Here is a 13,976-nt window from a genome sequence, read left to right as displayed (position 1 = left end):
CATACATTCTATGACCGCTAAAAGTATTTCAACTTGCTTTCATCGTCACTTTCAGAATTCTTCACAGGCGGTGACACAAATTTTAATGAACATTCTCATAGAAGTACAAGATATTATTTCATTTAGAATCTTCTCAAAGAAGATGTTCAATCTGCACAAATCTTCACACCCTGATCAAAAAATCCTGATCCTGCATTGCGACACATCGATATTTGAATTCAAGTTATCTGCAGGTACTTTCTTTCAGTTTATCGGACCTGGAACTTGGAAGAGATAGTAAATTACTTGTCCATGTAGGCAGTTAAATTCAGGACTGTCGAAGATATCTGTTTGTCAGAATTGCATTATACCTGAGCATGAATCTTGACTAAGAAGGTAAACGTGGAGGTGAAGTGGGCAGGTGTAAAGGTGTTCATACGACGTTTAACAAGCCGAATGGATGGCGGTTACTACGAAATAAACCAACAATATAAGTACACAATCGTATACGGATCCGTATATATAATAATAATTACGGGTGAGTTCGTTCTCACCGGGAAGATTCTCATAATTTCTCTTCCTAGGTTACGAGAACACTCACAATGAGCAGCGGGCCGTTTATTTTCACGGTTCAACTCGCTTATGTATCCCGTGCACCACCTCGAGTCCACTGACATAACCAGGCTTCAGACTTTGGCGGCGAGCTTAATGGAGGGATATGCGAACCGCAGACGAACGATGGAACAAGCATCGGGCGAAAATAATTGACTTTAATTCGTCCGTTCGCATTTGGGTTCCTATGCGAAACGCACATTATCCATTTGTCGAGGAAAAATCGGCCTCACCGCGGTTCGCGTAACACGACTATACGCGAATGTCTTTCACGCGATATAAATCATTTTTCCCGCCCATTTTATCCCACGATTAGAATCTGCACCATGTATACGCAGGGTGTTATATCCTCTCCGTCGGTTCATTCTTTTCACATAACAGTGTGTGACGTGCTTACCTCGTGGCTTTTTTCAAGTCTGGCCTGCATGCAGGTTGCCGGTCCGCACTCACCGAGTCGGCAAACTGCTTCTGTGACTCGGTTAAAACAAAAGATGGTGCAAATTGCTTTGTGCAACACGGAGTAATATAACATAACACGAGATGGCTGTTACGAAAATCACGAGTCTCCGCGTACCCACGTACCTGCATACAACCTTATACAATATACATGCATACACACGTACGTAACATGTACAGGGGCAGTCGGAGGTGGATAGGTGCAGAAATAAACGAATAGGAGTCTTGCACAAATCTCGACGAGCAGCGCCGGGCTGTTACACGTAATCGAATTTAAATTATGAATTATTGCACCGTGGCGAAACGATCAAACGTCGACTCACAAATGATAGACTGTCTACGCGAGTATTCGTAATGCAACGTTTAGGTAAATAGCTATGTTCGAAATAACGGCTAAACTCATCGCGCTTCGGCCGTAAAACCCACGTCATACCTTATGCCCACTCTCCTCATAATCCATGAATGACGCCTTCTTCGCCGGGTCGAAAATTTCGATTTTACGAAATTCCAACTCGCTTAATTAGGATCGTCGTAAAATGTGTTAAAGCCTCTCACCTCAACTCTAGTTAATATTCACCAAACGCGTGCGTTGAAACGTTTCGCTGACCGGAGGTATTATGGGCATAGCAAAATACTCACCATTTACATCTTTTCTAACGCCGTTTCTATTTAGAAGCTGAAATATCAATGTTCGTTTTTACGCCTCTCTGCATCCCATTTTGCGCAATACCAAGAGATATTTCTCAGTTTCACTAACGTGCCACGTATTTGTAAATTCGAGGTACACGGTTGTGTGCCTGTACACCTGTCGTCGCGGGTATTATTATTATCATTGTTCTTGTTTTTTGTTCTGTTTTTTTTTATTTCCTTTGCCCAACGCCGGTCGCCAAAGGCTCACACCTTGTACCGCCATAAATTCGTCTGCCCCTCATTTCTGCAATACGCTGTACATGTGTATGCACGTGTGTAAAGACAAATATTTAATCTTACCCTACATAAAACACAATTATAACATTCACCTGCTGCATATACGGTCGTAGCGTGACGGAATTATCAACTCACGGGAACATGCACAATAATCCTGTCAACGGCAGTGACGGGTTAACTTCTAAAACCCATTTACGTCGCGGTAATTGTTTAGCCGGTGACAATACCTTCCAAAATTATTTTTAAGACGGTCGGTCAAACTGGTTAGTTCATTTATTGCTCACGTGATTTTCTCTTTTTAATACAAACCAGACCTAGCCAATATTTCAGACACAGATTTCGAAACTCCCATACAAAATTATCGTTTATTTTATCACTCTACCTATCAAGCCTACAGTAAAGCAGTTGCAGGCAAATTTTTGGGAAACTAAGCCTCCTGAAACCATATCTGCACATTATGATGTTTCACGAGCTTTCCAGATTTCTGAGTCATGATACAAACGTGGATCGGACTGAATATGATTTTTTGTACAATAGTTTCAGGCCCAATTGTCTGCTAATTTCTTTGAACGTTACGAAAAGATATTAGTGTAGCTTATCATTGGCGGATATACCTAGTAGTTTTTATGATGTAATTGCAGCGGGTCGTCGAAGATATAGACCACAACCACAATTTCAAATTTTTTCGAATCGGACCGAGCTAGTCTTGGGCAAAAAATTATTTCCATATCAAATCAACTTTGGTCTCAATTGAACACATTTTGGGACGTCTACTGTAAAATCGGTGGCTTCACTTCGTTCACGAACGACCTTCACAAACTTGGTGCAAATCCTCCTCTCGGTCCATAATGATCTAATTGTAACATGCCTCGTGCTCTTTCGAGCTGTAATTTTGTGCAGGGCTCTTTGGAAGTATAACTTGTTAGTCATCGGTGAATTTCATTGTGTTGCACACTTTTACCACGCAGTCACAATATTGTGGTTGCTGCAATCGGCGAATAATAAAAGATTGAAAAATCATGAGAGAGATAGGAATAAAGTAGTAAGAAACAGCTGACCGCAAAAATTATCCTAAGACAAAGTAGACGCGCATTGGTCAGGTCGAAGAATTGCGGTGCAAAGATTTGATCGGTCGGATTAAGTGAGAGGCTCGGTTAACCGAGCACGCCCACGTTCGTTTCCAGTTGCTCCATTTTAACCGAGATCTCCTCGAGATAACCCCGCAGTTTCAAATCGTAACGACGCGATCGATGCTTCGGAAGTTGAGTATTATCCAATAAAAGCATCGATATCTCCAATTGAAAAAATGACGGACGATATGATATACCCACTTGTTCTGAAATTAAAAAGGAAAAAACCATTGACAGCACATCATTGTATGTATAATATAAGATCTTGAAAGCAATGGATGTGAGAAAAAATATATCACCACTCCTGAATTTTTCGCTTGAGTAAAAAAAAAAAAGAAAAATAATAAAAGTAATAATAATAACAATGTACAAAAGAACAAGAAAAATAAATTTCCAACTTTCGATTAACACGTTGTACAACTGATTTTAAAATTGATGGTATGTAGTCCTTTTACGGACTGTGGAAACCTATAGTATAGAGAATAACACGCACCTAACAACAAGGCGAGCAAAGCAATATCTCACGAAACAAGACAGGCGTTAACGTAGCATGAAATGAACTGGCGGAATGCACAAAGCAGGGTATATATGTATAATGTTACGTGAAAAATATACTACGTGATACATAATCGTTAACGGACGGTTAACGAAAGAAGAGTATACAAGAAAAGTATCAGTGAGAAATTGTGCAACACGCTTTTTATAAATTATTATGTGTATTACAGCGAACCCTTTATCTTTTATAGTTGAAAATGAAAGCGTTGCGGTAATTCAACAAATTACATACGGAATATGAAACTTTGATTTCGTATGTAGAATTGCGAATTTCACACAAAGGTTTGCGTGATCTCGTGAGAAAAATTTGACACTTCCACAACGTACTTATGAAAAAGATAATGCAAAATGTATCGAATGTGTGAACATCCTCGTTTCTCTTGTGTAAATGGCGCATGGACTTGAGACTAGTTAAAAAAAATCCAGCATTGCAGGCGTATAATTGCAAGGTTGATCAATCTATAAGCGTACTTTTGACGAGTATTTTTGTGAGGCTTCATTCACTGCCGGGACGTCGAAAATAGAAAACCATATTTATTTACTCGCGTGAAGATGAGTATAAATAATTTCGGAGATGATGCGAAAGGTCGTTGAACGATACGATTCTCTAAACAATTCAACCTAGATAAAACTACAACGAATATCCAAACAACCACCTGGGTCATAACGGCCCCCGAAGACAGTGGATTGACCCAATGACACACTAAACAGGAATCTGTGAATTTCTAAACATACATGCAAAATATTTTGGTGACCCTACGTTAAACGGAGCTAAACGCAACTGCCAACTGTGTTAAACGTGTTTACCCTGCAATTTGTCGTCATTATGACTATAAACAGCCGCCGCATGTTCGTCACAGACTCAAGAATACTTCGAAATGGAAGAACCTGTATCCACGGGAGCATGAGTATACTTTGCAGTGTCAAAAGTTCTTATTTGAGAATGAAGAATCAGCAAGAAGTGTTCTCAATTCACGGCGTAAAGTATGCTGGAAATTGCCATATAGCTTAAGGGACTTATTTGAATGAAAGAACGTTGTCTCATTAAGCGTAACACCGGTAATCGGCAGTCACTTGAACCCACAGAAGGAATTTTTTTTCTTCCTATGCATCCTCGGATGAAGAATGAGGTAAGACAAAGTACGTGCTGTCGGTGCTACTGCTACTGTTGCTGTTACTCCGAAGGAGCAGGCGAAGTGTGCGAGAAACACACACGTGTGATGATATGCTTTCTCTAAGAGGTGAAAATTCTTAACTTTCTTCAGCAGCCATAGAAATGTGCCCGCGCGTCTTCCGATGCGTCGCCCTCCCATGTGTTCGAATATATGCTCGATACTGTATATGCGCGTATGTACGTATAAGCATACGTATACGTACGATCGTAAAACATATCTGTCCCCCTTTGCGATAAATGGATTATCTCTCCTATTGTTATCGAAATGCAAATGAAAAAAGGAAAGGAAGTAAAAAAAGAAATCACGATAGTGAGAGTACGAGTCGGGGAATTCGCGAGCTCTCCACCGCTCTTTGCGCGTCTGTATTTCAAATGGGAAGCGAGTATCTTCCACAATGCGGGTCACTAGGAAGCGATGACCGGCCTTCCTGGCTGGAGGATCACCAGGAACTGCCTCGAAGTGTCACCGCGCAGACATGGCAATGTGCAATTGCACCATCATTGCAGGTTCGCCAGGCTGTGATTCTCTCCCTCTCTCAGCTGCCACATGAATGCCGCTTGCTGCACCGTCCGAGTGGACAGGTTGGTTTCAAACGCATGTAGATGTAAGAGAAGACGGCCACGCACCCACGCCAGGCTAGGCGGCGGTATACACGGAAAGTTCGATAGGTGCAGACAGAGAGACAGAGAGAGAGAGAGAGAGAGAGAGAGAGTGTGACTCGGTGATTAGCATCTACAAGAAAACATTTTCAGCTGGCCAGTCAGTATACAGGAAATCGTCTTCGCTCGGCGACAATCACCTGCAGGTATTCATGCTGTGATCTGCAGGCGCGAATTGGTCCTACGACGTGAAATTTGTTCTCCTTTGGTTAAACGCGGCGTCGACCGAGGAAATTCTTTTTGCCATCGTTACTCGGGCAGCCGTCACAGCCTATAGCTCAGAATGTTCGTCGTGGCACTTGCCTTTCTTCTTTATACATGTATCTACACTTCCTTCTTCCTAGAGAGTTAAAGGTCAAAGGCTGGCACCGGGTGCGTTCATTTCGCTTGAATATATTCCGAGTTAGGCTACTTTTGCAAACGTTTCTACGTGTTACACTTTTGCCCACTGAAGCCTATTTGTAAGTTGACCGGGTAAAAAAAAAAGGCAAATGTGTCAGAACCGTCGTGTCGAAATATAGTTGGCGAAAATTACTGACGGTATAGAGTTAAGCGGCAATCCAACCTATTTCCCCTCGCTCTCTCATTACACTCCATAAGATTTTCCACTCTCTAAATTGCGACAATAGTAATTTCTCGATATGTATTGCTTCCTCAGGCTGCACGAAGTCTGCCGCGACGGTAAATTTATATGTCTAGTTGGATTCTCCTCACGGAATAAAAGTTCCATATAAACTCCTGTCAAACACTTACTCTATGCACATATGTATAGATGTACATAATCGCGCGGCAAACTCGATTGGCATTAAAATTCTCAACCACACTTGATGACAGTAACATTTTTATCGCATACATGTACATCGAGTTTTAATCCAACCATCGCAACTTTCCTGGCTTGACAATCCCTATACATTTATTTCCCTATACCTAGCATGAATGTTCATATCAAACGTCAATTGTAGAAATTTTACATTTTATACAGGTGAAAAACATCAGACGGATCGTCGGTCCAAGAAAATGATGCGAAACAGCTTGTGATTCGAGAATGTTCGGAAAACTAGCTTCGCCTAGCCTGACCTCTTCGCCCTTGTGTTTGATCGCAGCGCATGTATGATTCGTATGCGTATGCTTGAGTAACCACATTAAGTATGAGGAGTTGCTCTAGTTAATCGTGCCTGTTCGACGACTCGCGGCGTTGATCTAAACGGGGCTTACGCATCCACGATGATGTTACTCCACTATAACGAGTTCTGCTGGTTTTCTCACGATGATGGATACCCAACGTGGTGCGTTCAAATTACAAAATCAATTAGGGAGCCAATTAGGCACTGGAATATATCACCCGTATTACATACCCGAGCGATTGCATTTGCGAAAACCATAGCGAGGGCGTCAGGCACGCTGCACGCCGCCTAAATAGCATGGATTGGCTTGTTTCGGTTTCACTTGGCGCACAGATAATGTCAAATAATGACATATCGCGTTATTTCCTACGTACGCTGTACAGGCATCTGCCGAGCTGTGATGATTGTAAGTATCAAAGGCAGAGGTTCGTAAAGGTCGCGTGAACTTTTTGGTCACGGCGAAATCCACTTGTTATATCTCCGGGAACAAGCGACATAATGCGCGTGTAATGCGACGGCTGGTAAGTATATGTAACTGTGTTTATCGGGGCTGTAATTGATTCAGGTGTTTCGAAGCGCGGTCGCGTCTTTTGGTTTCACCGCATCTGCGACCATGAGAGGAATGAGGAGAGGATGAACCCGACGCTTACAGAAGGACTTTGCCTTTCTGCCCTGGAGCATTCGACTTGAAACGACCGGATGATGCCGGGGCGAAGATGTGGTTTTCCCTCGGAGCCAATGGCCATCCGCTTCAAGTCCGACTCCATATGTGGAACGCAGCCTAGGCATCTCTTCACTTTTACTCACCGCCTCTGCTGCGACTGCTGCAGCAGCATCGTAATCCCGTTTCGTGTCATTTTTTCCCTCCACGTTAACCATCCTTGATTTTAGGATGGCCACACACTCATCCGCAGACTGTGTAAATTGACGTAATTCTCAATTTGCCGTATCCAATTCGAGCCCGACCCGTCAGGCATCCTGCGACCGCTTCTATCTAGCGTACAAGACACAAATCTTCGAACTAGGTTCCCCTTTCGACAAATATTACTCGGTTAAGTGTTCGCTCGAGGCTACGATCGAGTAATAAGAACTAGGAGAATCGTTCTGTACACAGTTAATTAACGGGCAGAGAATATGAGATTTTGAAATACTTAACAATACGCCGAGTTTTCGGCAGCCGATTTGTTTCATTCCTTCTTTTACATCCTCTCCATTTTCGTCCAGTGTTAGGATCTAAACTCGTTATTCAAGTCTTGAAACTAGTCTACAGAATTCTAGAAGCTGTTTGGAATTTGATGGCCTGGCATAAAAGCTGTGTACATGCGTGATCCTTACAGCATGCGATGCGAACAGCTTTTGATTACCTCACACTTGTGAGATTTCTTTAACAATAAGTCAGCTGATGTACGTGCCGTGACAATGTATCTGTCGCCATTTAACACTACAGTTCTATTGTAAACCTAGGGTAATCTCATCTTCAAAATATTTCGAGACTGCTCACAATCGGTGATTAGGTGTTGAGTGGTTCGCAGCACAAGCGTTTAATTTCAGCTACATTATTTATAGCTATTCGCACTCAGAAGCGTGCGTTATGCAATCTCTGGGTAATAGGCATGACATTAAATTATCAGGTATTTTGCTAGTTTTTTACATTTAGGCGTACAAAATCATTTGGCGCCTCATCTTGTGGGAAAGTTGGGTCAATATTATTTAGAAACAGTTTGCTCGAAAGTTTGAACTCTGATTCAGTGAAGTGCGTTTTCTTTTCACGGAGATCTTTTTTATAATGTCGATCCGTAGACTACAGAGTAGTTTTAAAGGTTAGACCACAAATTGCAGTTAACTATGTAACTTTGAATCACCGCTGAAATTAAATTTTTTTCGCTCTTTCCTTTCATCCTTCCAACTCATTTTTTCCTGCTATTTCTATATTTTTTTTATTTTTGGACGCCGTATTGCTGATACAAAAAGTTCAGTTAAATTGAAAAAGAAGAACCCATGCCATTTGTCAACTTTTATCAAGCTGATTCGTCTCCAGATTCGGAAATCACGACGTGTCCTCGACAAATTATCGGAACGTGAATCGTCCCTCTACACCTTGATGCTCAACTAAACATAGAAGTGAAACCGTTGATAAATAATATCGTAGATATTTATCAGCATTCCGGGATGTACTCATATGACTTGGTCGATAATTTTTAGCTAGAACAAATCTTGAGTAGCAGACCATTGATCATTGACCCACATGTATATGCATACCACACACACACACACATGTAACCTGATGGAGGCGCAACGCGTTAAAGGAGAAAAGTAGTCCGGTTGATAAATTAATTTTAAATCAATCGGAATCCAGAGTTACACCGCAGGGAAATCGATAAGTCGAAGTTCATTTCATGAATCCGTGTGCAATTAGGCGTGCAAGCGAGCTGGTCCTCAGCTTTTTGCTTTTTAGTTTTATTTTTTATTTTTGTCTTGGTAATTATATTAAAAACTGATCATGATAGCGCGAGTCAAGAATAAATGAATATAACCGGGTCAGATGTATTTCGACGCCTTTCTACAGACAACTAGATGTCCGGTGATTTTTTATTTACTGCTCTTTTTTGTCTTTTGTTTCGCAAGATAGATTAGGTATAAACCTTCACGGGTACCTACGTTTATCCGAATTATACCCTGCATGCAACGATTGCTGTACAACAAATAGATCGTAATTAAGTTTCCTTTAATTACGTATGAACGAGAGTGGTACAAGGTCAGTGAGCCTCTTCACTCCTGCGGATCTTAAATAGTCTCGTAATACGTTGGAATACAAAAAGGTGCGTACGTTGGCGATAACTTGCCACTAGAAAGATACACAGTATTACCATGATTTCATAATATGGAGCCTTTCACCCGATCTAACCGAATTATTCTACGAATTTGCATCAAAAAATTTTCACTTAACTTTCGATTTAGGTCGTAAATTTCATATTTTTTTGTTGTTCTTTAACTGAAACAATTTTTTCCCCAATCGTCTAGGTAATAATCGAGCTGTTTTGGATATCGGCTTAATTAAGGTGAAAAGTTAGAGAGTAAGAGAATTAGACAAAAATAGATAGATAGATAGAGAGAGAGAGAGAGAGAGAGAGAGAGAGAGACAGAAAGAGAGAGGGAGAGAGGTAATGAGATGTTTGAAGAGAAATTGAGAAAGAAAGAAGACTGCTGGCTGACTCTCAATTAAAGAATTAAAATCCAAGTTTTGTGCGACACCTCTCGTTCGAGTGGCTCTACAGTGAAGATGCGGTGTTTTTTAAATGATGACTTTCTATTCCAAGAATGCATTGCCGCTAAAGGTGTAAATCTCACTGATAAATTTTTCGAATAAATTTCATTTATTGGAAAACGAAGTGCGGTTATGACGGATTTTTTTTCAAATTTTTCCGACCACTCTAACAGATGTAAATAAATAAACGAACAATGACTGGATTTGCAATAACTCTACCGCATCTCATGGGTGATGGGTCGGAGCGAGTGGGGCCTAGTCTGTATAAAAGGGGGCCTCAAGACATCCACGGAGCATCAGTCCTCAAATCAAGGAACCGCAGCAACCATGAGAGCATTCATGGTGAGTACATCGTATACTCAACGGAATCCTCGAAGCTACGGCAACGTGTTTGTTCTCGTTGTTTCGTTTTTTCTTTTCTCATCCTCTACCCATCCGCTAAGCAACGATAATAATTACACTGACGAATCGCGGTGCATGTGACGGAAGATAATAAACGTATAACGAGAGATTAACCATACGAACTTCTTCGTCGTCTTCGTCGGAAGGAAGGAAGGAAGGATACTCTCAAAATATTCTGAGGATTATTTAACAACAAATCAGGAACGAGACGGATTATATGGCTTGTGAAAAATAATAACGAAGTGCAGAATTTCGAAATAAAAAAGAACCTGAAACGAAAAAGATTGCGAAAAACAGATTTTTCTTATAATCTGTGAAAAAAATTATCACTCACTCTTGTTCTCTTTCACTCACTCGCACAGGAATATACGTGTAAATTTGTGATTTTCGTTATTTAACGAAGAAAAAACTCAACCTTTTTTTTACTAAGAAGAACAGATCGAGTATTATATTTTCTTATAGTCACTTCACTTTCACCTCCCGCTGCCGGGTGCAGTTCCGGGTCGACGGAATCATCTTCGGTGAACCGGCACTAAACCGAACGTGTACTTCCGACGAATAATTACACACTCTTTTATCATGTCACACAAGACAAAAAACGAACCTGAAAGAAAGCCCGGGTTGTTTTTCGTCTAATTCTTTCAATCGGAAAAAAAATCGAATCGCCAAAATGTCTTCTTCACACCTCGAACCGGAAATTAACGTCAAACCTAACCTAATCTTGAATATTTTCAGATCGTGGCGCTAGCCGCGGTGGCTATGGCACGGCCGGAGGCCGGTTACTCTTACTCTCAGCCTAGCGGAAGCTACGGCGCACCCGGTGGAGGACTGGCAGGACTTGGCCTCGGCGGTGGAATCGGCGGAGGCGGTCTGAGCCTCGGAAGCAGCCATGGCGGCGGCGGCGGAGGTGGCGGTTTCACAAGCTTCGGAGGCTCCGGCGGCTCCGGAGGTTTCGGAGGCCATTCGTTTGGAGGCGGCAGCTCGTTCGGCGGTATTTCCGGAGGAGGCGGCTCGTTCGGCGGATCAGGCGGTGGATTTGGGGGTGGATTCGGTGGCGGATTCGGAGGCGGCGCCGTAGGCGGCGGTGGCTCCCTCATCCAGAAGCACATCTACGTCCACGTCCCACCCCCAGAGGCGCCCGAAGACAGACCCTCCAGGCCTATCTTGCCCCCAGCGCCCCCACAGAAGCACTACAAAATCATCTTCATTAAGGCCCCAACCCCACCCACCCCCACCGCCCCCGTCATCCCGGCTCTGCCGCAACAGGACGAGCAGAAGACCCTCATCTACGTTTTGGTCAAGAAACCCGATGAGGCGCCAGAAATCAATCTGCCAACCATCGCTCCCACCCAGCCCAGCAAGCCAGAGGTCTACTTCATCAAGTACAAGACCCAGGTGAGTGGAAAAAAAAAGTCGCGCTGGTAGGGAATTGAGAACACGAATGTTGCACTCCTTGCAGAGTTTCTCCGAGTTTAGCTTTATAATAAGTATGTAAGGTGGATTCAACTCGTTGAACAAAGCTAACGGTCCTGGGGCCTGATATTTTTCCATTTTAGAAAGAGGTCACGTCCGGCGGTGGTGGTGGAATCGGCGGTGGAATCGGCGGAGGAATCGGCGGAGGAATCGGCGGAGGAATCGGCGGAGGAATCGGAGGAGGACTCGACAGTGGAATCGGCGGCGGAATCGGCGGCGGTCACGGCGGTGGTATCGGCGGCGGTATTGGCGGCGGTCACGGCGGCAGCGACGGCCACGGATCGATCGGCGGAGGCAGCGGCCCCAGCGGACCGAGCTCAAACTACGGCCCCCCTGGTGCCTCAGGCCCCTACTAGTCAACTATATTTCGCGGTCCCTTTTCCCCAGCCTTTAAGACCCCCAAATCCCACTCATACGAACTCGCGATGCTCACACGTACACAGACACACAGGGACGAGGCCCGGGACTCGCCCAATCCCAGTCTCGTTTCCCATTTGTAATATAATTATACGAAACGAATACACTATTATTTTTATACGACTGTATTATATAAGCGAATATGATGAGAGGATGATGATGATGATGATGTTTTTTATACATATTTTTTGCAAGAAAACGGTGGCGAAATAAAGCTTTTTTATGTAGTTTTACATAAAAATTAAAAAATGTATTCAATTACTATGTATGTATATGTACTGTATGCATATGCATTCGTCGCAAGGCCCAATGATGTTAATCAACAATATTTTCACCTGCACGCAAATCTGTACATTCACAGCTATTCGAAAACTATAATCGCTCCAGTAGCTATTGCAGTCTCAAGTCGAAATTTGCTGAAAATTAGTTGAACGGTAGTAACCTTGCTGGAAACTGTTGCCGGATAGCTGAAACAGGTAGAAAAAAGAACATATCAATAATAAAGGAGTAAAATCGTAGAACGCAAGCTAAAAGTCCATAAAAGGATACTTGGGGAGGAATGAGCGAAAGTGAGAAGCGTGATTGCCTGACTCATGTAGGCCGCTCACCCTACATCTGTACCCTAACCCTGGTAAATTGAAACCACGTCCAGCTTGTAACTCGCGCCATGAATCATACGGATCTACGTAGACCATTGAATAAGAAAACAAATGAAATTTACCGCGGCGATCGCCTCGAGTCTCGTCTTAATACGCTTATTACGTACACGTACGTGGATAATATCCATACAACCCGAGGTTTATCGCGCTCCACGTTACACACGCGCGTCTTGCAGCAGCCCACGTTGCCAGGGGGCAACTTTCACAAGAAGGACTTGATTTTTTCGTCAAGACCCACAAAAAGGTGTAAACAACGAGAAGAAAAAGAGAAAGAGAGAAAGAGAAAATAGAAGTCGAACGAAGAGGAAGGGGACCACCTGATAAAAAAAACAAAGATCAAAAAATATACTTTCGAAAGGTTAGCCAACGGCCTCCTTCAAAAACCGGGACATCTGTTGAGCGATCACCGTTCTCGTTGATATAAGGCAGATTCTGTCTGCATACGCTGTTCGCGTTTCGACGTTTGAAATTCCGATGGCGCGACGGCGCGCGCACACTCACCGTGAAAGCGATCGATTTTGAAAGTAGGGAATCGCCAATTTAATCATTTCCTTCTACGGGTTTCACGTATTTTAAATTACCCACCTGTTATTATACACTCGGATACATTATACATTTCTCTACTGTTTTGCAAGGGAACAGGTATTCTCCCATATCCCCGCACCCGGCGTGCAGTCTAAACGCGGATGTACTCCCAGTTTTACGATATTTTTATTTACTTTCTGTTTTCTAAGCTCACATTTACCGCAACTCCATCCGCGTAAAATAATAGAGGTTGAAAATAGCGCGGTTTATTGACCTCGTCTACAGGCTTAGAGATATCACACAGACACGTGGCGAATTCTTTACTATACATTGTAAAACATCGCACATTCAGAAATTACACCGTTTTTGCATATTTATTTTAGGAGTCTGTTACCCTATTTTTTGAACATTATCAAGGAATTTCAAGTACACGTGAACAGATTGGGGCTTTTTAGCTGTTCGTAATAGATCCAAACAATATTTCTTTAGATGGATAATCTATTGGACGTATAAATCTTGTTTGTGAACAGCATCGATGATGGAAGAAATTTCTTCAAACTCTACACAGAGAATCTTATTCACCTCAGGCAGATTCATTTCTAAAACGAGACGATGAAT

At 42.6% G+C, this 13,976-nt stretch overlaps 1 protein-coding gene across 1 annotated transcript; it reads left to right on the top strand.

The window, feature by feature from the left end:
* Positions 1–10,139: 10,139 nt before the first annotated feature.
* LOC107220197 (glycine-rich cell wall structural protein) lies at positions 10,140–12,700 on the top strand. The gene is made up of 3 exons (XM_015658678.2): positions 10,140–10,224; positions 11,020–11,679; positions 11,841–12,700. The coding sequence occupies exons 1-3, from the start codon at positions 10,210–10,212 to the stop codon at positions 12,111–12,113; spliced, it is 948 nt and encodes a 315-aa protein (XP_015514164.1). The 5' UTR covers positions 10,140–10,209; the 3' UTR covers positions 12,114–12,700.
* Positions 12,701–13,976: the final 1,276 nt, after the last annotated feature.

This window comes from Neodiprion lecontei, chromosome 6, assembly GCF_021901455.1.
Source record: "Neodiprion lecontei isolate iyNeoLeco1 chromosome 6, iyNeoLeco1.1, whole genome shotgun sequence".
Taxonomy (NCBI): Eukaryota; Metazoa; Arthropoda; class Insecta; order Hymenoptera; family Diprionidae; genus Neodiprion; species Neodiprion lecontei.
Note: the sequence above shows the minus strand (reverse complement) of the source record. Positions and strands in the feature narration are given on the sequence as shown.

Coding starts and splice junctions, on each gene's coding strand:
- LOC107220197 (XM_015658678.2), top strand. Junction 11,680..11,840: donor TCATCAAGTACAAGACCCAG/GTGAGTGGAAAA, acceptor TTTCCATTTTAG/AAAGAGGTCACGTCCGGCGG.